The sequence below is a fragment of the Falco biarmicus genome, chromosome 4 (assembly GCF_023638135.1).
Source record: "Falco biarmicus isolate bFalBia1 chromosome 4, bFalBia1.pri, whole genome shotgun sequence".
NCBI lineage: Eukaryota > Metazoa > Chordata > Aves > Falconiformes > Falconidae > Falco > Falco biarmicus.
This window is the reverse complement of record NC_079291.1, coordinates 57,584,230-57,610,100: the sequence shown is the minus strand read 5'-3', so window position 1 is coordinate 57,610,100 and position 25,871 is coordinate 57,584,230. Positions and strand designations below refer to the sequence as shown.

Here is a 25,871-nt window from a genome sequence, read left to right as displayed (position 1 = left end):
CCGTGGGCTTTGCCTGTCCTGGAAAAGACTAAAGGGGGAAAAATATTTTTTTAAGTGTTGTCCATGATTCTCCTCCCTGCTTGTTTAGCAGTCATGGAATGGGAAGGGCTCCAGCAAAGTGAGCTCAGATTTCTCCTGCCAACTGTTTTCAGACAGGCTTTGGGACAGCAGTCCTAATTGAACATCATTATTAATGGAATACTACATGAATTAATAGAAGGTTCCCAAGCTTCTTTAATAAACTTATCATTTGCAATTATTTCCATGCAGATGATTTAACTAGTTTAGCTAGCTTTCAACCATGCTGGCACATTATTATGATTGTTAATGTTAATTGTTTGTCTCATGCTTTGAATCAGAAGATAGTAGCTCTGCACATCCCAGGGGAAAAATACTGCTGTATGGATAGAGCGAGAATAAAAAATGTAAATTGACAGAAAGGCTACTTTGAGTTTTACCAGTGCTATTTTAGAAACCCTTTTATAGAGCTCCATTTCTGACTCAGTGAGGCCACCTGTACAGAAACAGTTGATAAGATTTTTCTGCCTTTTCAGATCTCAGCATTTCTCAAATCGTAAGAATGGCTTTTCAGATTCTCTGCTTTCTGTATTCAGCCATACAGTTAAGGTCATCTGATGGAAATAATTAGCAGAGTGTCATTTCTTTACAAACAATCAGAAACTCTTTCTGCCCCTCTCGGACACAAGCTGCAGTCAACAGCTGAGGAATTTTGCTTTTTATTTATTTTTCATTGGCTGCTGTTGTTCCAACTGTGGAAGTCCAGTTATGACACCCTGTACACCAAGCAGTTCAGGATGCTGTCAGGGAATGACATTTGGGCTTGAAACATGGTCTGTTCTCAAATCAGATAAAGAGGTCATTATGTGTAATTTCCCACCATACACCTGGCTTTTGATTTACTCATTAGGAAGGCCAAAGAGAGGTATGCTTGCTGTCACCTTAATTGCTTCTTTGTGTCTAACCCCCTGCTGCAGAGCTGGAGCTAATGCTTTTATGGGGGTCTCTGTGTGTGCAGTGAGTGGGAGGCATAAACTCCCAGATCATCTTACCTGGTTTTGGCCAGCACAACCAGCGACATACTCCAAGACTCTCAACTCACTGGAATACATATTTTCCTGTACCATTGCCCCTAGATTCCTGTAAATATAGAATCAGACAAACAGAGAATGGTTTGGGTTGGAAGGGACCTTTAAAGGCTGTCTAGTCCAACCCCCCAGCAATGAGCAGGAGCATCTTCAACTAGACCAGGTTGCTCAGAGCCCCGTCCAACCTCGCCTTGAATGTTTCCAGGGATGGGGCATCTACCACCTCTCTGGGCAACCTCTGCCAGTGTCTCACCACCTTCATTGTAAAATATTTCTTCCTTATATCTGGTCTGAATCTACTCTCCTTTAGTTTAAAACCGTTACCCCTTGTCCTGTCACAATGGTTCTGCTCAAAAGTCTGTCCCCATCTTTAAACCCCCTTTAAGTATTGAAAGGCTGCAATAAGATCTTCCTGAGCCTTGTCTTCTCCAGGCTGAACAGCCCCAGCTCTCCCAGCCTGCCTGCGCAACAGAGGGGCTCCAGCCCGCTGATCACCTTCTAGCACTCCTCTGGACTCACTCCAACAGGTCCATGTCCTTCTTTCTTATGCTGGGGGCTCCAGAGCTGGACACAGCACTGCAGGTGGGGTCTAACGAGAATGACGTAGAGGGGGAGAATCCCCTCCCTCAACCTGCTGGCCACACTTCTTGTGATGCAGCTGAGAATATGGTTGGCTTTCTGGGCTGCAAGCGCACATTGCCAGCTCATGTCCAGCTTTTCATCCACCAGTACCCCCAAGCCCTATAATAAATAATTAGATATTTAAATATATAAATGAATATATAGCAAGGTACTTCATAACTCAATATCCTGTGAAAATACGCTGTTGCTTTCTACACTCTTCTATCCAAAGCCTCACATCATTAGCCTTGAGACAAGCGGCTGTATTCTGAACAATGACTCCTGGCAAAAGGTCCTGCCTGCCTGCCATGAGGACACCCCTGCCCAAATCAGCAGCAGGAGTGGCACAGCAGCAGGACTTCTGTGCAACAGCCCCTCCATATCCCCTCAACAAAACTCCTGCCTTGTCAGAAGCGGTTGTCTGGAGATCACTCAACAGCAAACAAATCACTCTGATTAAGAAATCATAAGGAGCCAAAAAACCCTTTCACTTGCAGAACCAAGGTGCTTCCAGTGGCAGTATCTTTTCTCCCTCCAAGTCAGAAACTGTAAGTCCTTCTTTTCTCTCCTTTTCAAGGAAATCGTTTTCCTTCTGCCAGCTCCTTCGCTCAATGTGACAAACACCACTTGCATGTGCCTGTCTGACACTACTTGCTGTATTTCCAGGGAATATTTCATGCCTGAAATCTGCTGTCAGGCACAGCCAGAAGTAAAATTGCTGCATCAACTGTGCTACTCGGAAGCACGTGTTGGAGATGCGCTACCAACCGCACCTGCCAGCTTGCTCCCGCAGCCCACCGGACTAGCAGCTACCTGCTGTCCAGTTCCAGGCTCTTTCTATCCCTCCTCCCTGCAACTCCCAAAGGACAGAGGAGAATGCAGTTGTGAGGAAATGCCTCTTCATCCAGCCCTTAGGAGGGGACAGGCAAGCAGAGAAGAGAAACCAAGACAGACAAATGTATTTTACCATGAATAACAGCTTATGAGCTCTTCATTTCTTTATGTTAGTAGAATAAGCCGTGGCCTGACCCCACTGAACATAAACCACAAAAGAATTTCAGTGACTCCTGTGAGGAGCTGGGGCCACCAACAGGGTGATTCAATGTGATTAAATGTGGTTTCTGAATCAGGAATATCTTAAAACTTCTGACTGCCAGCAGCAAGGAGGTAAGAGCAAAGAACAACAGCCTGCCTCCCCTTTTTCCCATACCATTTGCCAAACTGTCTTTTAATGATCACCACTGGGAACTAAGTCACAGCCTGACTCGTTGGTCTGACTAAATCTGCAAGTTCTTATGTCTTTATGTTGTGGAATCAATCTTTTAAGTCTGTTCTGAATAAATTACTACAACCTCTTTACTTATTCCTTACATTCTTGGACCCGTGCACCAGGGAAGAGTTAGTAGAAGAGTCCAGTCAAGGCCTTGACCAACACTTTTTGTCTGAAAAGGATCGGAGCAGGAAGCAAATACTGGAAAAAGCTCTTTAATGGAAGCCCATAGCCTCAGCCCTTGGTGTCTTGTGAGGTACCAGCCTTCAGGCTCTCTGGGATGGTGACTTGTGCTGCTGTTCCTGGAAACTGGACTACACTTGCACCCTTCAATCCACATCAAGGGTTGTAAAACAAGTAGAAATGGCATAAACACTGTTACCTGACACAAAGATGAATATGAAACCTTCTGTCATCTGATCTTTTAGTCTAGGGGACTTCAAATGGCTCTGTAACTCACAGTTTTTTCCTAGCAATGCTGTAATTGTGTCTGAAGCAGCAGATCAGCACACAGACCCCTCACCTCCCATTTCTCCCCTCTTGTGTGACTCTGCCTTCTTGAGAAAGTAGCTCTCTGTTGTCTGTGCACTCATCTCCCTAGTGTCACTGCTACGCTCTCCAAACTGTGAGAGCTCCCTACTGAGGTAAGAACAACCCCAAATTTCTTAGTTTCTGAGTTGTGAGTGAATACACTCATGCCGATCACTGTGACTCTAGGAAAGCTCAATTAACTCAGAATACAGCTCACTGTGTTTCATTGTCTACCTCCTGCGATTTACCATGTGATGTGAATTCCTTCTCAGTGCTGCCTGTGAGGGCAGTTGCTGCTGTTTCTGGAGAGCAGGCTTGCTCACTTTTTCACTCCACAGAGCAAAGGCAATAATTAATAAAGGAGAAAGGAAACTGTGAATTTCATTGCTGTAGAAGACTGCTATGGCTGTTTAACAAGTGTTCAAAAAGGGACAGGTCATTTTCATGAATAACAGGCATATTTAAATTTAAATTAAGGCTTATAAATTTAAGCTAGCTTCCATCTACCAAGAGCCAGTAAAAGATCTGTGCAGGACAAATTACCCCTATGGGAATTATGAGTTTCTTCCTCAGGCTTTCAGATGAGTGAGTATAACAAGGTTGGCTTTGTCCTTTCCCCAAACATTAGCTGCACTGCAGGTGTCCTATTAGCTGCTAGCTTTGCCCAGTTTGGGACATGTCCTTCGTTCACTGTCCACCTCAGTGGACTCCAATCTGGCTACACAGGCAAACCTTACGCACAGGGTAAGCTCCTGGGCCCAGCAGAACAGTCTCATGTGAATAGTGCCTGAAATGAGGGGACCCTCATTTCAGTCAGTATCCCTCTAGATGCTTTACCCATACTAAATTACAATAATAACATTCACCAGCAGTGCCTGTAAATGAGAGCGGCTTTCTCAGGTGGCTGGCAAGAAATCTTTCCCTTGTTACATCGATTGACTTAGCTGCAGCCCTCCACTGCTGTGCCCTGCAGCCTCCACACGCTACATCAACCCTGCTGTTTCCCCCTCCCTGCTATGAACCTGACACAGTTATTTCTCAAGCTTTTCCTGCCCTTGGCTATGAATTGCATTACTGCCACTGTGATTTCTGTGCTAGTAGTAGTTAGGAGATAGAAACAAACAGAAACCGTGTGCTCTGGGCTCTCTCAAACAAAAACAAACTTTGAGTCTCCAGGTGGGACTCCTACTAAAATAAAAGGGGAAAAAAAAGGGGAAAGGTTAAAACCATTCTGTGCCTGGGGTCACATCACTGCCTGAGCCATTGAGAAACTCGGTGGCACTTTCAGACACGTGTTTCTCAGTCTGAATATACTGGTGTTGCCATTAAAACCCTAACTGCTATTAGCACCAGCGGAGCAGTGGCCCAGACATCACGAAAGCAAATCCTGCCCCTCGCCTGTTTGTGCTGCTGTGCCAAGGCAGCAATGCGGTGGGGAATGTGACGGGGGAGAGACTGCAACTGTAAAAGCAAATTCTTCATTGCTCTGTTAGCCCCAAAGACGTAAAGCCTTTTTAGTAGGTGAAAGCGTCTACTTACCATCCATGCCACACAGAGAGTGTCCCAGACATGGAATGAGGCCATGGTACCAGGCTGCTCATACCCAAAGTATGGCTTTTGCTAAAGGTAGTGGGACATGGGAGCCAACTGTCCCTGGTTCATGTCCAAAGCATTATTTGACAAGGCTTCAGGCATCATTTTGGTAAATTCCAGCTGCTGGCCACATTTATACTTAATTTTACACCACAAACACATCTTCCCTCAGCACATGTGGCTTTTTGAAAACTAGGAGAGTTTTGATCATAATTATCTGTAGAGCCTGGGAGTTCCCAACAGAGGCCAGACCCTCTTGCTCTGAGTCCTGAACAGACAGCACTAAAAGTTTACCTCTGTCCTAAGCATCCTTCAATCCAAACAAAAGCCAATGGCTAGGTTCAGACTGACGGGCAGAGAAGACAAAACAGTATGAACCAAGAAGCAGTGAAGAGGGCAAAGATCATACAGCCACTAGATGCCGAGTTTGTCTTTATATTCCAAGACACAGAAGAGAATGTGCGTTTGATGACTAGGATCCTACTGAGGGGAAAAGCTGTTTTTATGAACTGAACCAAACAATCTACAACTATTTGTTTGATCCTATTTGCCTCTGCACCCACTGCAACATCCTGCTGTAAATCTTGTGGGAATAAGGTTTCCTCTAGCCAGATTTAGCTGGTGTTCTAGCATACAGGATGATTAAACTACATTTAAATGGAGGCATGCAGCAAGGATTTTTTTCCCTCACTCGTTTATCTTCTCTTTGTCAAGGAATACATTCAGGTGGCAAGTGTGCTGGATCTGTTTTGTTGCTAGAGCTCTCAAAGGCAATTAATTTCATGTCAGTAACTCTACAGTTTGAAAAGATCATGTAATTGAAGGCCCTGTAACTGCAAAACTGTAACTTGGCACTTGCCTTCCTTTACTGTTTCACAAAGAATGGGAAGACAAATGATCTTGTCTTAAATGACTGAATCTGTGACGAGTAACTTTTTTTTTGGCTTCAGTGATACTTTGGTTGCTGGCATCAGCATTGTGCACTGGCTGCCTCCTGAAGCCATTTTCAGCAGCAAGCAGCATTTAAGATGTCCCCTTATTTGTTTTATGGCACTGTGTCCCAAGTTATTATAGCTCATATTTTACACTGTGCTCATATTTTATATTGCATCTGAATGGGGGCTGGGGAAGGACTAAAACCAGACAGAAATATTTTCTGGTGAAGGAGGACATGCAGCTCTGCATTGTTTAAGAAAGCTTGGTACAGACCAGGACTGAAAATCAGGCAATCCATACTCTCCTATTGTATTAATGGGTTGGAAAACTTTGAACTTCACATAGGTGAGCCTGTTCAAGAGACTAACCAAATATAAACTATTCCAGTTTTGCAACTCCAGTGCAAATATTTGTCACCAAATCTCCTTCTGTGAACAATGCAACAAACTCCAGTGCAGCCTGGTTGTTTAGGGGCTTACCAGTTCTAGTTGTTGTAAGGATGGGATGAAGGGGACCAAAAATGATAACCAAGGATGAAATGACCATTTGAGTATTTGAATCTTTCCAGGAGATCCTGTTTCACTTGCTTGAATTCAGTCTTGTCAAAGGGAGCTCCTCATGGTATCAAGACAAATTGTTGTACATGGCTCTGCAAAAGTTAGGCTGTGGTTTCTGGAAGAAAGGTCTATAGGAAGGAAAAGCAGCACAGATTTTGCTGTCCTCCTGTTGCTGTTTTGTATTTATGTCATTTATTTGTGTAGTTGTGACTACACTGCAAAATCCAAGTTTTGGCTGTGCAATTTACCCTGAGAGCCAGAGAACGAGACCAGACCAAGATATGCTTGCTGGTAAATACAAGCTACAGATAGCCTCATAGACTGTTATTGCTGACCCTTTGGACAGGCAAATCTCCTGTTTCAGAGTGTAAGAGAGGTAATGGAGGAGTTTTGCAAGTGAACAGAATTAGCTTGTTTATTTTATATAGTCATTAATGTGTATATGTTCACTATATATGATGATTTGAATGTATTTCCTTGTTTAGGAGTATCAGATGCCTGCGGAATATTATCCACTGGAACCTGATCACCACATTCATCCTGAGGAATGTGATGTGGTTTCTGCTTCAAATGATAGATCACAACATACATGAAAGCAATGAGGTAAGTGCTTGGAGGTAGCATGTTTCTGCCATGTAATCTGGGAGCAGTCAGGGATGCTGAATTGGTTCAACAGATAGAAATAATACAAAGGACACCTATCCACATCCTCAGAGTGACTTTCATGTAATTTCAAAAAGATGAAGCAAACAAGCTTAATTTGCTAAATTTTCATTGATTTCCTCATTATTGAATATCGCAAGGGTTTTTTTACAGTAAAAATCCCGCCCCAAAGCTTCTATCTTCATTGGCCATAGATACTTTCCAAATTTGTAAACTGTCAGACACAGGATTGTGCAAAACACTAAATTTGGTGGTTCTAGAACGTTTTTGTCAGAGCATCTTGCAGTGATGTGCACCTGTGTCGAGAAAGCATTCTTCCAGAGGGCAACATCTCCATGACAGGGTACAGAAATAATTGGTTTGTCTGTTGAAGCTCTGAGTCAGCTACTTTGGCTGATGACAGTGAGCATCTTGCTGCCTATAGTCAGTGGGACTCCCAAGAAAATAAGAAATAGGGCCTGAAACAGCACAATTTTTGTTTGTTGATATCTTTGTGGGTTTTTCTACAAAATTCCATTTTTCTACTAACCTCTTCTTTGCTGTGCTGGCCTTGAGGATGAATTTCTGCAATATGGGCTGCATCCAGCAGTGACTCCCTGTCACCTGAAAGGGATGGCTCTTTCCTGCAGGGAACCAAATGCTTCATTCCAGCTCCTTCTCTTCTTGGTCCCTTGGGGAGGACCGAAACCTTGGAGACTGAACTCACTAAACTGGTGGAGGGATAACTTAGCCAACAAAAAAACAAGGTGGAGTTTCCTGCTGGCTTAGCTATCTAAAGTCAGCTTTCTGATGGGTGATCGAGAGTCAGAGACAGTTCAGGGGACCAGACAGATCCAGACAATAAAAAATGGGATGACTGAAGGGGGCGAGAAGCATCTTCTTGCATGGCATTGAGCACTCTTGAGAAATACAGCATGTCACCATGCTCCCGTTTGTCTTACGCTCCGTGTTATTTCTTGCTCACTCAAGTAAGTCCCAACTGTAAATACTTGTCTGAGTGAGGATGTTGAATCAGTCCCTATGTAAGTGCTCTAGTGCCTCCCCCTGTTTAGTCACCCAGCAGCCCCAGTAATATGAGGATTTCAGAGTGAATTGAAAGCATTCACTCCAAAAGAAAAAGCATTTTTCTCTATTTTCTTGGGGAATTATTCTACATTTCCTTTCTGGGTAGTCCTTTTTGATAGTCCCTTGGCACTTTTTTTACTGTTTTCTTTCCCTTGTAATATTCTTATAGTGGAGTATTCTCCTTTTAGGGATGTCCCCTGACATTTACCTCCATAATCAAGAAAATGTGTGCCAAACCATGGATGCAAATGGATGTGCTCACACCCATCCTTCGTACTCTCTCTCTTTGGAAAGTAGGTGGACTAAAGTGTTTACAGATTATGAGCTGGATCCATAGCTGGCGTCAGTCAATGTGGCTCCACTCATGTAGGAACTGGTCCTGCAGAAACTGAAAACCACCCCAGGAGCCTGGATATCCACTCATTTTGATGTTAGCTGGGCACTCATTATCCTTGGTTAACTTTTCAAATGTAAGGTTTGACATCTGAACTTTAATCCCATACTTTGGGAAAACAGAAAAGTCATTAGTACCTAGAGAAAGAAGGACTCTGTGCATAACTCTTTATTATTATTATTCAATCAGGTGCTCCTTTGAGAAGATGTAGCTTCTATTAATTCATTGTTTGCTTTGTCTGTGTTTCTGACATTTTCAGAGTACAGAAGATGGTGGTATAAGAGCTTTATTGTTGACAGTTTTATGCTTTGTGATTTACTTTCATGAGTAAATATAAATAAATACACTACAAATCATAATACAGATTTTTACAGTTATTTAGGAAAAAATCAGTTAGAGTCTGGCACTCAAATGCCTCTTAAAGTGTGACTACAAAGTGCTAAGGAAAATATTAACCTGCAGATATAAGGACAGATCCTCACATGCCTCAGTTTTCATTAACACGTCTTTTCTCTGCAGAACACTGCAGTCTTTTTGGAAGGTGCTTTATACAAGCTCAGTGATAACTGTTGTTCTTATTGTGGTATAAGGCAGAGTCAAAATAACACCACCAAAAGCAACGGGAGCAACATCACTCGTGCTAGCTAACAATGGGATCTCTTCTGTGCGGATCAGTGAAGATTAAATAATGCAGTTACAGAAGCATCAAGGACTCAATGTGGAAATATTTTGCATGAAGTTATAGTGCTTATGTTAATAAATAAAGAAAGGGAATTGCTGGTTATCTGGAGCCTATTGGTGGATACGTGTGGGGGGATCAAGAATCCTTGGTCATATAAATGAAAATATATGAATTAATAAGTTCTGCTAATTGGCTTTATTAACCAATAATAATAAATCCATAATTCCAAAATAAATTGCTCAAAATTCATTTTATTCTGGTTTCCTGTGGAAATGATGCAGAGGGGGATCTCACCACTACTATGTGTATTTGTCTGTATCTGTCCCAGTATCTACCCAATCCACTGGCAAATTCCACTCAGTTCTGACACAGGAACAACAGGCTCAGATATAATTACGTTTTACAGTCCTTCTGAAAATGGGCAGCTGGGGAGAGGACAAAAACTGTGTAAGTGTTGCAGCTGTGGGAGAAAGGGGAACAAGAATCCGGATGTTATATCAGAGAATTTACATGAGACTGAGGCCACAGGGAAAGATTGAATTCATGCTCCTACCTTTGAAAAATCAAGTGTGAGATTTACAGTCTTTGGAAACCTAGTCTTACTACTAACTGCCTTGTCCAATAAATTCTTGGTCCACAGAATTTTGCTGAGTTTGATAGTGTATCTGCTGCTGTGTTGACTGCCTAGAGATCATCAATACCTCATGCATATGAAGTCTGAAATAAAAGTGACTGAGGGTCAAAAGTTTCAAATACTTTAGTAGAGTTAATTAAAAGGCTAGAGAATGCCAAGACCAAAATGACATCAAGGGTACCAGCTAACAGAGGTAATTAATGCCATGCTTCAGGGAATATGCTGAATACCTGGTTTGGTCAGAAAGAATTATTCCCCAATTTCTGTGTGTAGCACTGTGGAAATTACAATCAGCAGTTACTTGTGATTTATTGATGTGATGTTACCATCTGCCTCTCTATGACTAATTTCGTGTTCCACAGCTGTGCACTCACTGCACAGCCATTAGGAGAAGATGTCTTTACTGATACATTGAGCCTGACCAAAAATTCCTGTTGAAGTTACAGCAAAATTCAGAGGTGATGTGTGTAGTGACATGACTTACAAACTGAAACACTCATGGCAGGAATAAAAAGGATGAAGTAGCTGATAAAAGCATATCTTGAAAGTAAAATATATATTTTCTAAATGTCAGGTTAGGAAGGGTGCTCCTTCCCTTCAGAGGAAATGAAGCAAGACTGTGTGACATTACCTTCTATCTTATATTTTCTTTGAATGGCTCAGCAGGTTGGTTGTACTGCCTAAGATATGCTTAGGCTCTTACATCATCTTTGGATACGATCCTAGGCTATGGCTGTACCTCTCTGAAGGACCGTCTGTAATCAGATGGCCTGCCTCCTCTTGTCTGCTTTCCACACGGCGATTTCTTAATCTGCTTGCAGACTGCTGGTGTGGGTGTGCCTTATGGCATATGAACTTTCCAGGCATGCTTAGGTACGGGAGATCTTGCATGGTGTGGTCAAAGCCAAGCCTCAGCAGAATGTCACAGATACAGCTGTGAGTTCCCAACAGCACCTAAGGTACTGTGATTCCAAGGCACAGGTCTGCACCCCATGAATAAATTCTATCATTGATTTTTAAGGGAATAACAACATACAGACTCTTGTAAATGTTCTCACCATGATTTTAAAATATTATTTTATGTTTGCTTTCCAGCCTTGGTGTCGATGTATTACCACCGTCTACAATTACTTTGTGGTGACCAACTTCTTCTGGATGTTTGTGGAAGGCTGCTACTTACACACCGCCATAGTGATGACTTATTCCACAGATAAGCTGCGGAAATGGGTCTTTCTCTTCATAGGATGGTGTAAGTGACTTGTATGTTTAAAATGGTGTTACACAGTAGTATGTGGCATTGAAGTTATAAAGGCAAGAGAAGCAAGAATAAATTTGTAAAAATCCCACTGTGGTGAAATCTGTCATTCAAGCCTAAATTTGCCAGAACAACGTGAGATCAGGCTTAGTTCTCCACTGTGGTGATGACATAAAGCTAACAGGTTATTGCTGGATTTATCTTCTTCATTTAGAACCTCAGGCACGTGGTGCTAAGGAAAGAAAGAGAATTCCTAGGTTCAGCATTTTGGGAATGCAGCAGTTCATACCACATCCCTTTCACTTTGATCAGCAAGGCTGTGATCACACCCCTTATACACTGCTGCTCAGCATGGCATGAAACAGCAAAGGCACTGTCCGTGCCCTGTGAGCCACTCGGTCTGAAGAGACACTTCTAAGCGAAAAGCTGACTAGAAGAGAAGCCCAGTTATCTGCTTTACAGCTGTCTTTTGGATGGCTGAGTGATATGCTTCTAGAAAAAAGCCTTTAACAAAGAGTCACTTGTCATCTTTGTACTGTTCTTGTGGCTACTCAGAGACAGAAAAATAGTTCACTGTATGCCCTGTTACCTCACTTCTGTGTCAGCCTGGGCCAGAGCAAAGGCTGCTCCTTTCCTGTAGCTGCATCAACATAAGCTGGCCCACCAGTACAGGTTGGGAACCATCTGTCAGAGTGGCCGTCCTGCTGAGAAGGATGTAGGGCTTGCCGTGGATGCAGACTTGACTGTAAGCCATCAGTGCCTTCTCCTCATGAATAAGGTAAAAGACACTGGGCTGCACTAGGAATGTGGCCAGAAGATTGAGGGAAGTTTATAATACTTTCTACTCAGCTTTGGTAAGGCTGCCTTTGGAATATTGTGGTCAGTTTGAGGTCTCTTAACTCAAAAGGGATGTGCAAAAAACAGGTATTATCCAGTGAAGAGCTGTCAATATGATCAGGGATCTAGAGGACAGTACCTGTGAAGTGAGGCTGAAGGAGCTAAACGTGTTTTAATCTGGCAAAGAGGAAGCTAAGGAGAGATCTGTTAGGTACCAAGGGTCTATTTGAAAGATAATTACAAAGATGATGGAGCCAAATTCTTCTTGGCAATAGCCAATGTTATAAGAAGGGACAGTGGCCACAAATTGCAGACTGAGAGGTTCCAGTTGGTCATTAAGAAAACAGAAAATTTGCCAAAAGGAAGCACAATACAGGAACAGATAACTTAGAAGCTGTGGCATCTCTGACCTTGGAGGTATTGAAAATTCAGGAAGGCTAAGCCCTGCCTGAGGTAGGCTAGTGTTGATAGTTCTGCTTTGAGCAGGAGATTGGAATGGATACCTTCAGAGGTCCTTTCCAACCAACGTATGCATTTTTTGAATGTGGCCAGGAGAAGTTTGGCAAGACAAGCCCCATGCGGGCAGTTTCTTCACTTGAATGTAAAATCTGAGGTCAAACAGAACTAGAGAATTTGGCCGTTCCTTTTTGTTTAAAGAAGAAAGGTGGGAAAAAGTCGCAAATATTTTCTTTTCTGAAAGTACAATGACATTTTGTTCTGAAATGCCTCTCCCTCTCAGAATTCAGCAGAAGTAATTGAATTGCAGTTCTGAAGGCAGAAACAGCTTTGAAAACAAAATATGTCATTCAATTCAAAATCAAATGGGAGGAAAGAGGAGTTGTAGTAGAAATAAAATGTTTATGTGGGGAATTGATTCAAATAGTTTTTTTCATTTTTCAATTCTCTCACAAAACTGGGAAATCAGTGGCTCACTCAGCTCTCACAGACCCCCTGACTCATTTGGTCCCTAGTATTTTCCCTTCCTACCTCTCTCGGAGCCCTCTGGGTCTCTCATTACTAATGTAAGGGTGGTGTGAACTGAATATACCTTTCCTGTCACCTTTCTGTGTGCTTTCTGGCCCTGCTTTGCTTTCCTGTACACAGTCTTTTACCAGACTCATTCTTAAATCCCTGTCCAGAAGGAAAAATAAAATGTTTTCCTCCTGGAGAAAGGACATGGCTACATTTTGTCTGTTGATGCCTAGCAAGAACATGAGGGAAACAAACGCACCAAACCCCATGAGTCGATGGTGAACAAAGTGGAAGACAAGACAAGCACTTGCAGGGCACAAAAGCCACCAGAGGTGGTGCAGAAGGAGATCAGAGCTATGCTATACTTCTTGATGAGGTTAAAGATGACCACTTAGCAATTCAGTTCCATTCCTACTGTGTTGTGATCCTCTTTCTATGCTGCTTCATCTCTTTAAAGCCTCCATTTCCCACAGAAGAAGCAACAAATGAGAGGTTAAAAGGCAGCGTTAGATACAAGACCATGCTAACTCCTACGTCAGGGTTTAAGTCATGTTGCTTCCAGTGGGAAAGAAGCAGATACTAGTGCAGGTCACTAAATCTGGGCCTTTGGGCATGCATTCAGCTTTGAATAGCAGTGATTTCAGAGGGATGTGAACCCGGAGGTTGGAATGAAGTATGGAGCTGGAGAGGCTTGTTCTGTGCTTTGGTTTTGCCTCAGGTGACAGATTAAAAGTAAAGTGGAACTGGAGAGGGGAAACTCTCCTCCTCCAGTTTTGACATCCATCCAGTCTTTGCATGGGGAATGCCTGGGTGAAAAAATTCCTGTTTTCCCCTGGAGGTCTGCATCAAAAGGCCAGCTCCACTCACCCTTCCTCACTTCCAGTTTCCTTCTCCAGCAAATCTTCAAACCAGCTAGACTCTGAAGGGCTAACACAAAACAAGCATGAGGGCAAGGCTCTGGCCATGAGCCTGGTATAACAATGGAATTGGAAGGCAGAGGATATGGCACTGCTGGGACAGTAAGTGTACAAAGACACCTCATCTACTGCACTGAAGCTGCACCCACAAGGAACACTACTGTAGCACCTCCTGGCTACAACAGAGAAAGCAAGCCCTGTGAAGCAAATGCACGGCGTTGATGAGAACTCATGTGCACACATGGAGGGCACTGCACAGCGCAGGTCGTAGAGTGATATATATAAAATTAAGAGGAGCGGGATCTTTTAGAAAGGGCAAAAAGTGAATGAATTCTAGTATTGTGAGATATCAAGAGATTCTGTCTCATAATCCTATTTCATAGGGAAGACTCAACTAAAAAAGCTGTTGAAAAGTCTTAAAATGTACTTCATGCTAAGATCCCAATAAGTGTAAAAGCTTCTTGCAGCCTAAGAAATGAAAAACTGAACACCTACCTCCAAATACTGTCTTTAAGATTTTGCCATATCAGCTGCAGGAAAATGAAAAGGGACCAAAATTGCCTTTAAGTCAGCCAAAATTGTTCTGATTACTTATATAGAAATATAGGTATATATGTGTGTTTTTTAATATTTTTAGTGACTTTTCTGACTGGTTCTAGTGTTTTCTCTTGTTGAGATGATCTTTTTTATGTATACATAAGGAGGTGTTAGCAGTTGTTGTGTTTCAAGGATACCAAGACAGGACCGCTTGTATTTAAAGTCTTCCAGTTAACTAATGAAGACTCTCCTTACACAAGTCTGAATCTGCTTTGGTATCATCCATGCATCCATCCATACATCCATACATGCATACAAGATTAACTCCTGATTTTTTGCTCCTGCAGGTATTCCTTGCCCAATCATCATTGCCTGGGCCATTGGCAAGCTATATTATGAAAATGAACAGTAAGTGACATTAACATTTGTGTTTATGTGGCTCTGTAAATAAATTAAGAAATGCCTACAGGCTGAACTGGTAATTTAGAAATGAGGCTGATTGATAGGAAAGAGGAAAGTTCAAATCACCTCCATCCAAATTCAGACCATCTGAGATTTCAGAACACTACTTGGGTCAACTGCTGAAAATACCTTTCCCAAACATCCTTGTCCAAGTCCTGAAGCTCTCATTTGATAGCTTTGTACATGATTTAGTCAAGGTAATCTCCTTCAATGGGAGTTTTGCTTCAGTAAGACTTTGGTAAAAGCTACATTTGAGTGCTTAAGGATTTAGCCTTCTGGGTGTGCAGAATTCAGTTGACAGTCTGCCAAGAATAATCTTGTGGCTGGAAATTTTGTATTTCTGTTTCTGGCTTTTCCAGTTGGAAACAGTTAGTGGATGAAATTGAAAAATATGGGAGATAAAGAGGCATCTGTGCTTTGGGACTTTTCCCCCCAAACATCAATGCTGATCAGATATAGCTCAGCTTGTAGTTTTCAACCAGTGTTTGGATCAATGTCTATTGTCTGTTACAGCTCCCTTCCCTAGCCTTAAAAAAAAATACTTTCTCCATGAATCTGTTTTTCATATGACCATGGTGTTTGTCTGTCTATAGCACATCTGATTAAATTGTCTGCCTTGTAGGTGTATGTGTTTGCACCAATATGTGGTCTTTTATGATCAGCGGTGATTAGTCAAAACAGTAGCTGGGTGCATTTCGTCGCATCTGGAAGGATGTCCAAAGTAGGTTGGATGAATTAGACTTAAATAAATTAGGCATGGGAAGAATTCCATTATGCACTACTGAGTTCCCCTTTACTCCACACAAACTTTTGAACCCTTGACCAATCTGTCTTCTGTAGCTTTAACAATTTTGTGGTTTAACTTCAGCTGGCAACTAAGTACCACGCAGTCACTCACTCACTTTCCCCTCCCTGCAGTGGGATGGGAAGGAAAAAATGGGAAAAAGGTAAAATTTGAGAGTTGAGAGAAGAACAATTTAATAATTGAAACATAATAATAACAATAGTAATAATAACAGTAATAATATTAATATGATAATTACAATAACAACTATAACAATTGTAATGAAAAGGGGAGAAAAGGGGAGAGGTATAAAATCCAAAAGGAAGGGAAAAAATCCCAAATGATGCACAATACAATTGCTCACCACCTGCTGACCAATACCCAGCCAGTCCCAAGGCAGCGATCTCCCCCCTGGCCAACTCCCTCGAGTTTATATACTGGCCATGATCCTCTATGGTATGGAATATCCCTCTGGCCACTTCAGGTCAGCTCTCCTGGCTCTGCTCCTTCCCATCTCCTTGTGCCCCTGCTCACTGGCAGAGCACGGAACACTGAAAAGCCCTTGATTTAGAGTAAGCACAACTCAGCAGCAACTAAAATATCAATGTGTTATCAACATTATTCTCATACTAAATCCAAAACCCACTGTACCAGCTACTAGGCAGAAAATTAACTCTATCTCACCTGAAACCAGGGCAAATGGTGGCTTTGAAGATGATAATCTAACTCCCAGGATTACACATACTGGCAATCAGACAGACACCCCTTCACTGAGGGAAAAGTTTTGTGCGATTCCATCCCTGCTTACAGTAATCGTACAGGAGAACTCATACTGCAGCCTCAAAATGGCCAGAAAAACTTCAGTTGGAACCTGCTCCTTGAGTGTCCAAGTCAGTCTGGCCTGGCAGATAGCCTCATATCACCAGATTTCCCTAATTTCTGTGATCACAGACCTTCTTGTTTCTGGATGGGTAAAGGGTCAGAACGCTCTGGGTCTGCTTCATGGTCAGGTTCCTTGAATTTTTTACCTTTCACAAGCTATGGCAGCATAGCAGCTGTCTCATTGTGCTGAAGCAGGACTTTCAGCACTAGAACTAGAGCCAAAGGAACTAGTCTGCTTAAACAGCACAAAACAAAATAACCAAAAAAACCTTCAGCCTTGAAATCTGGAGAGGCAAAACCATGTGCTTTAATAATGACGATGCACATTAAACATTCCTGTTGTGAGTGAGTTCAACACCAAGGTTTGAACACGTAATTTTGGAAGACGGCACATCACTCCCAAAAGTAATAATAGAAAGTAGGACCCCTGACAGAAACATGCCACAACATCTGTGATCACACTGCACACAAGATGTCTGGATGGAGAAATCTGTGCCAGTGCCTTCTTTCGCCGTCATTGTATACCTGCGAAGGGAACGTGAAGGAATCTCACTTTGATGTATCACAGATATGAAAAAAGACATGATATGTTTGTCTAGGTATGTGTGCTACCTTTCACCAGCAAAGTTGTAACTGGCCCAGATCCTGCACAACAAATGAAAGGAGGATACAAAATACAGTCAGCAGGGCAAGAAAGACAAAATTATCTTATATTGGTATGCAGAATATCCAGGGTGTTCCTGTTGAGTTTCTAGGCTCAAGCTTCCTGCCTTGGGTGGATTTTCAAATGGAGCTTGTGCTTTTAAACCCATGTCGTGGACAAACCCATATGCTCTAACTCATGTACATCATTTGCCTCGCATGCTTACTGATGAGAGAGGTGCCAGGTTACTCTTGGCAGACCCAGACAATTAAACCTAATATCTCGGGATGTTTTCACCTTCCTGTCTTTAATGCTGGTGTTTGTCTTGGAGTGAAACCTTTGCACACATCTTCACTGCATATCATAGCTGCTCCCAAGGTATCGTGCATTGAGAAAGTCCTTTTGGCTTCTGCGCACCATAAGGTGAGGAGTAATGGCCTGGAGCCTCAGTGTTGTGCTTGCTTATTGTCAGCAGTGGGGCTGAGGTTTGTGTACTTTACTCTGAGAAATCAAGACTGGATGCTTCAGTAGTGCCATTTCTTTCATTTAGCATGTGCATCCAGGCAGATGGGCAGAGCACTCGTAAATGAAGAGCTAATAAGGGCATTAAGCTGTAAGGCAAAGGCTATTAAATGAAATCTGCTTTTCACATTTGTAGTAATGTCATAGGCAGGGAAGACTCAGTAAAGTAAATGAACCAAAGCAAAACAAGAGATTAATAACTTGTTGAGGGCCTGTCAATTGTCATAAATATTCAGTCATTTTCTCAAGCATTAAAGCACGTGATACCTCAGATCGCCCCTGCTCACTGCCTCATGGGTCGAGGAAAGGAGCAGATTCTGCTAAATGGTTGAACTGAAGCACATGTGGGAATGCACCTCTGGTACACGTGTGTGAGGTGTGCACGTGTGTGTATTTAACTCATCATCTCTTCTCTCCAGTCCATCAGTCATTGGGACAGTTTAAACTTAGTGGCATTTCAAAATCCTTTCTCTGTGCTAGGATGATATAGAAACCATGCTTTTAATTTGAATTCTGTGTGTGCAATTATAGACAAAAGAGAAAAAACTAAGCCCTGGCTTTGATAAATAATTGCAGTCAGGATACTGGAGCATCTCTCATATGAGGAGAACCTGATAGGGTTAGGAGCGTTTAGCCTGGAGAGAAGGGTCAGGGGGATCTTATCAATGTTTATAAACATCTTATAGGAGAATATGAAGAAGGTAGAGCCAGATACTTCTCAGTGGTGCCCAGTGACAGGACAAGAGGCAGTGGCACAGTTCCATCTGAACATCAGAAAATGCCTTTTTGTTGTGAGTGTGGTAGAACACTGGAAGAGGTTGCCCAAGGAAGTTGTGAAGTCTTTTATCTTTGGAGCTACTCAAAAGCCAGCTGAGCACAGCTCTGAGCAACCTGCTTCTGCTGACTCTGCTTTGAGCATGGGAGTGGACTAGACAATCTCCAGAGGTTCCTGCCAACCTCAGCTACTCTGTGAAAACAGGCTGCTCTCCCCAGTCAGCAAAGCTCTGTGTATCTTGACCACTGACAAAATCATGTGCTATTCCCCCATGAGGTCAGACCTAGTAAACAGGTCGCATGCAGAAGACATGCAGCTCTCCTGCAGCTTCCAAGAGTGTTTGCATATCCCAGTGAACAAGCCAAAATTCCCAACAAAATAGCAGACTTCTTCATCCAAGTATGCATTTCAATTGTTACTTAAGTTGTTTGAAGGTTGAACTGGTGTTCAAGTTTTGTAGCTCATAACACTTTGAAAGCTCAGAATAACACACAGGAAGAATGTTAAGAAAATGCTTCAATCAACTTCTTAACTTTTTTCATATTTGTACTTACTAGAGACCATGTTCTGCAGAGTAAGGCAAATATAATTGGTACTGTGGCAAATACCCTGTCTGGGGTTTAGCAGTTCTTTAGCAACATCTGACAACTCTGAAAAAATGTGCTGTTAAGTCTCAATAAAAAACCCCACACAAATGATTATGAATTATTGTAGTAATTTTATTGATGGACAGTTGGTAATGGGAATAACATTAGTAAGGTCTAATTAACAATAACTATAAAACCAACGGTGGATTTTGTTATATAAAGAACTATCAGAGGACTATGAAGAATATTAATGTGCTTTTCAATAGAAGGGAGTTTACATATCTGAATATAATCAGAACTGTCTTCCTAATTTGTCCTCTTCAATATTCAGGGGGTATTTGTTTATTTTTTCAGAGGTAAAAAAAAAAAGAGAAAATAAATAGAAAATGGCTTTTGTTTCATACAGATGGAATTAAAATTCTGATGCACCAAGTAATTTTCAGTGGTTTAGGTTTCTCTTTTTGGTTTTAAAAAAAAATGTCCATTGCTGATTTTATTGCAGAAATAATGGCTTATGTTGGATTTAAAGTAAGAGTTAAGATGACAGGCAGAAACGTTGCAATATTTCTGCTATGGACCCAGTTTGAACAGTTAGACTGTAAATATGAAATACAGCTAGAGAAATGCAGACTTATGTAATGTCACTAGCAAATACTTGGCCTCTCACCGGTACTCATCTGATTTAATGGGTGTATTAGAAATGTTTAAATTACTATGAAACAGGCGTGTTTCATAGCCTAATGAGATGAACACCATCCCAGAAAAGCTGCTTGCTTTTTCTCCACTAACTACAGAAGGAATCTGGAGCACCAAGCTCCTCTGTAGGTGCCTGTGTTGTAGAAGTCTACCTTTGGCCACAACCATGGTTCCTCAAATTGTGTGAAAGGGTGTATATACACATGATGCTTCACTCAATGCAACCTTGGTCTAATACGGGGCTTCAGTTAATAAATATTAGCATTTTGCTCTTCAGTATGGTCTTACAGTTAATCAATATTTAAATACCAAAGAGCAATGAGCAGCCTTTGCCCTGTCACGTCTTCTGTGGTTTACCAGCTCTGTTCCAAATTCTTTTCTGACTTTTTCTAACCCACTGAGTTCTGCCACATGCCTCAGTCTGCTTCTTATTAGTCCCTTTGCTAGATTCCTCTGCTAGAACAGCCAGCTTCCCAGAAACTCCTCTTCTAATACCTCTTGATTCTCTGAGTTTCAGGCAACAGATAACAATTCTCCTAAAATGCCCTTCAAAAACCTCTCGAAAGTAGGTTTTGCAAGTTCTAGAGAGTTGTGTTTCCTGCCTTGACATATCTTGTAATTCATTTTTCTTCATATCTTTCAATATCCCTAACAAAAAAGAATAATATCAGTTTAATGCATTTAAGGCTGCCCTGGGGATTCTTCTTGGATGATAACTTAGCTGGAGGAAGTACCTTATTCCAAGTCTTGCTATCATCACCAGATTTTGGAAGATCAGTTGCAAAATTATCTATTTACAGTAATCTGCAGTCAGTGCACCAGGGAATAACAGACATGTTTTATATTTATAAAATATTCAGAGCTCTCTCATTCATTTGGAACTTAAAAGATGTAGAAATCGAGTCAAGAAAAGGCAAATGATTGTGTGATACTGTATCCTAGATACTTGCTGCGTATCTCAGCATTTCTGAACAGTCAGTTCAGTAAGAGCATTTTGCAGTGGAGAAACAGCTCCTTCTGTTTTAGCAAACAACACATCTTGGAGAAAGGCTTTGGGGGCATTATATGATTCAAAACAATTCCATCCAAACCATAGCTTTCCTTATCTCAGTTTATTTGCCTTGAACTTCTGCAGTTGTTTCTTACAGACTGCAACCCCTTTAAGGCAACAAGTGTTAATTCTTGCATGCTTGTAAAATTGCAAATCTGCACCTGACTCCATGTCTCCAGTGGCACTAGGATTATCTTTTGCGCAATTTTTGCTGTGTAGACTTGTTATACGGTATCAACAAAAAGGAAGAAAACTCTCAGACCCTTGAACTCCAAAACCTACTTCCTAAGGGAACTGGAGCTCCAGTGAACTAAACCTTTAGGCATTATGATCGCAAAGTTGTCTCCACTTGGCGGAACCAGGATCCAGACCATGTGGCTGTATCTGTAATATTAAATTTCCTGGGCCTGGAATCGTTCCTGGGACTGGTTCCAAATAGCATGGAGTAGTTCACATCCATATTATTAAACCCTCTTGGCCTCAAAATCAAGGTAGCTGCAGTTTGTAGACTATTGGGAATGTCCTCTGGCTCATGCTAGCTCCAGTTTTATTCCCCAGGAATAGTTTTGGAGTTGGCTATTGTTTGTCCTGGGCCAAAACTGCACCGAGGAAAACGTAATGGTATAAATTATTGAGTCCAGACTTAAGCCCAGTTTATGATTCACTTACTGACATAAATATAACTGATTTATTACTCTCAGTTAAGAGAATGAAATGAACATCAATATGGGTTTCTGTGAAATCACAGGTTTAGTCTATTGTATAACACAACAGGGAGAAAATACTTGTAATTAGCAGAAGTGAAAGTCAAGCCAGCACTCAGTGACACATGACACATCCAGGCTCCCTGCTAGTTTGAGGCCCTTCAGTTTACCTGTCGTTTCACTTAACCTGAGTTGTTTTCCCTTTGGTGATGTTTGATCAGGTATTTGCTAGCTTCAAGTGATGTCTGTACTGTATGCTGGATTTGGTGGTCACCAGCGTGGTTCAAAGCCAATGAGGTGAACTCCTTATTCATCCAGTGCCGTATTTAGACACCATTTCCATGCAACTTGAGACGTATTTGCTGTAACAGCCTTTACTTTATGGAGTTTAAGTGTCTTCAGGCTCTGCAATAGATAACAGATTTTTTTTCCTTACATCGAATATTTCTTTCATCTGTTTTTCAGATGCAGCAGGATGCATTTTTGCATCCTCCTTATAGTAGATTCTCACATTTCTTGGAAATATTTACATGGGCAATAGCCAAAAAGTAGTGGAAATATGAATGGTCTAATGGGAGGGCAAAATGGAGCTCAGATCTGTGTCCAAAGAAAAGGTGGCTTTGCAGCAGAAAACTCAATCACTTACTGATTACATGTATGATTAACCGACTCACAGAATAAGGGAACATCTCTCTATGGTGTCCTTGATATTATAATCTAAAAGTATATTCCCCATTATAAGTGATTTTCTTACTTGTTTTGTTTCTTACAGATGCTGGTTTGGAAAAGAGCCAGGAAAATATATCGACTACATATATCAAGGGCCAGTGATTCTTGTTCTTCTGGTAAGCGTGTATGTGGGTGGAAGGACACTGCCATCTCCCACTGAGGGATAATTTGATAGGCATCTGTGATGTTCCACATCTACTTTTATGTAAAATAAGACACAAACAAGGTCAAACATCTTCACCTGTTCTCTGAAGTTGCCACAGTAGCTAATACTGCAAGTCAGAAGTGCAGTGATCTGGTTTTGGCTGTTTCCTTGACCTTAGCCCATTCTTTCATCTTCCCTCTGTAACACAGTTTGCCTGCCCTTTTGTACAATGTTTTGAGATATGGGAAGAAAAAATGTTTAAAAACGGGAGGTACCTTACCATATCTGATCATCCACTTGAGGCTCTTGAGAACTAGGGCGATTCAATCATGCACATTGATTAGAAAAATGAAGTAATTATGGTAGGGAATTGCCTCTGCTTGTAGGGTCATCTACATCTTCTACACTCCTACTATTGCTGTGCGTTTGCCAGCTTTCCTGTTGTTTCCTTTTCAGTGCCGCCTACAGTCACAGGCTGTTTATCTGTTTACCCAACACAGTCTCCTGTGCCAATGAACAGTAGGCAGAGGAAGAAGGAAGCTCATTCATAAACAATTTCAAACCTTCAACTAAAGCGCAGTGATCTTTTCCCAGAAAATATTGGGTATGGATAGAAAAGATCAGTGCTATTAGAAAGGACAACACTGAAAAACCTGATTCTTTTGTTCCATTCCTTTGTGGTAAAAGCCACCTAGGAGGAAGGCAGATGTCCAAACAGAGAATCTACAGGGCTCAGTGGAGTCCCCTCTCTTAGGGAACCAAGACTTAATATATCTGTCCCTTATGCCTCTCCAGGACCCATGAAGAAATGTGTAAGTGCTCCAGAATAGGAAGCCACTGCCAGCTTTTTCAAAGCTAAAAAGTCTTGTGGTCTCACCTTGTCAGCGCTGTGCCTTTCATGTGATTCAGCATTAAAAAAAGCTTCTCCGTTGCATAGGAAGCCAGCTACTCATCTGAATGTTTCCTAAGCTGAAGTCAGGAGAGTTAATTTCTGGGTTAATTGTTAAGATGCAGCAACCAAATTGTATTGTGCGTAGCTGAAAAGAGAAAAACATAGTAGGAGTATGTTTAAATGTAAAAAAAATCTTTTATTTATGTTCTAAGGCAAGAAATACAAGTGGTATGATACCCACAATATAACTGCGTGTCAGCAGGGGAGCCATCCCAAAACCACAAAGAGCCTCATAGTAAATTGGCTCATGGACACAGAGACTTAACTCACAAACAAATCCTATACAGACAACACAAGGTAGCAGGTTTCCAATTCTCAGAGCATTTACTTTTCACATCGTTGCCCAGAAGGCTGTGAATCCATAACACCTTTAATCAACAAGATGTGGAGAATCCTTGCGTAGCATCTCTGGCAGATACCATAGGTGGCTTAGAGTCATGAAAACAGCTTTGTTCTCCCCAGAACAGCACTTTCTATTTAAAGACCCCAAAGAGGCACAGAGAATGGGGGTGCAGTTGGAGGCTGGCTCTTTATATACACGTCATTATATCTACCTCTAATTTAGAGCAGCCTTGAGACCCCTCTAAACTGAGCCAATAACTATACTGCCCTGAACTGACACTGTGTGTTAAACCTTTCTACGTTAGCCTGAACTTGAGCTCTAATTAAAACTCTAATGAGATAACAACAGTAATTGCACTGTGGGGTGGAAAGCAGCTGATATGATTTAGAGGAATAACATAAGGGCAAGCCCTTACTTCTCCTTGGGGTTACTCCCATCAGAAAGCGCTGCTGGGTGAGGAAAAGAGCTCTCTGGAAATATAATCTAAAAGGCAAACCTGAAAAGTCCTGTTAAGTACACTCCTGATAGCTAAAATGTGTTGCCCCCCACCCCCCACCCTGCCTCACCCTTTTTTTCTTTTAAACTGACAGTTGAGTCTTGTGTTTCTAATTAAGATACACAACTCTGCAGTGTGTTAAAGCAAGCTGTCAGCCTCATTTTTTGATCTTTATGTGAAAATCAAATCGTATGTAATGACTCAAGCATCACTTATTATTATTATAGTCGCTGACCCTTTCGAGGGCGATGTGAGGAAATGCTGGGTAAAGAGCACTGAAGTGTGGCGTCTGCCAAGTACCCAGGGGGATGCAGTCAAAAGTTACACACACACCCCAGCACATCAGTATGCCTCTGCCTTAACACAGGTGGGGACAAAGTACTGCTCTTCCCTCCAGTGAACAATGGTCGCCAGAAATGGAAGATACAAAGATTTAAAAAAACATACAAACCTGTGACCTCCTTCAGTCACAGCTAATGAGTTGGATTTCAACTAACAAAGAATTGAAATGTTCAGCTGAAGTTCATGTTTTATGAAATCACATTCAGGACAATTCTGCGAGAGAACTGTCCCTGTGTACTGCTGGAAAGTTAGAGACATGAATGTTACTAGGAGAAATTAATGTTATTTCCAAAAGAGAGTTCACACTAAAAACTAAAAGTCCAAAAATTCCATCAAATGTCAACATGTGAGCACTCAGGCTGTGGCAGTTAAAGTTGGTGTCACCCACTTTAGTTAAGAGCCAAGTGCCCAGTGTAAAGTTTTGGTTACCTGTTAGACACAGGCAGCATCATTACGTATTCAAGAAGCATCATTATACCAGCAAGTGGTGATATGATTAGAGTGCTTTTGTTGGTAAATATTCTTAGTTCCAGAGGGATCAAACATGCTTCTAAAGATGTTGAGTCTTTTTAAAAGAGAGGAGAATTTCATCTGTCAAAAATTCTTTCCGCCGGGTTTTTTTGTCGCATTTTCTTGCCTCCATGCATTTAACTGCTGCAGCCCAAGGTAGTATAACACCAAGAAACACGTCATGCAGGAATTCTAATCCTCACTAAGAAATAAAGATTGGCCAGAAATAAAGTCCATTTGTCACAGTAGCAATACTCAAGTCCATCTTTAAACCATATTATTCTCTGTTATATCTCAGGGTACAAAAACCTTGAACAGTGCAATAGATTTGTTTGATTGCTTTCCTACTTCCCAAGAAACTTGAACATTGTCTTGGGCTGAAAATGGGGAAACAATTTCAGAGACAATTTCAGATGCAATTTCAGAGGCAAAGGAAACCGGGTATAAATGCTGATCCTGAATATTGAGTGAGAAACCTGTACTTTTATTGACAAAAATGTGAGGGAGAAAATGTAGGTAATCATCCTTTGTTTCATTCCTGAATGGATTTTGACTTCAACATATCCCAGGAGAGATCTAACCATTCAGTATATTGGATGCTTTGAAATTCAGTTTCTGATAGCACTAGAAAAACACACTGTGTTAAGTATTTTCACTAAGTATATTTACTAATAAGTA

At 41.6% G+C, this 25,871-nt stretch overlaps 1 protein-coding gene across 3 annotated transcripts in view; it reads left to right on the top strand.

Moving 5' to 3' along the window:
* Positions 1 to 25,871, top strand: part of CRHR2 (corticotropin releasing hormone receptor 2) — a 160,248-nt gene that overhangs the window by 99,262 nt on the left and 35,115 nt on the right. For all 3 annotated transcript variants that reach the window (XM_056338268.1, XM_056338269.1, XM_056338270.1), the window contains 4 exons: positions 7,100 to 7,217; positions 11,148 to 11,301; positions 14,918 to 14,978; positions 22,449 to 22,521. In XM_056338268.1, coding sequence (XP_056194243.1) covers positions 7,100 to 7,217; positions 11,148 to 11,301; positions 14,918 to 14,978; positions 22,449 to 22,521 — 406 coding nt within the window. The remainder of the gene's footprint in view (positions 1 to 7,099; positions 7,218 to 11,147; positions 11,302 to 14,917; positions 14,979 to 22,448; positions 22,522 to 25,871) is intronic.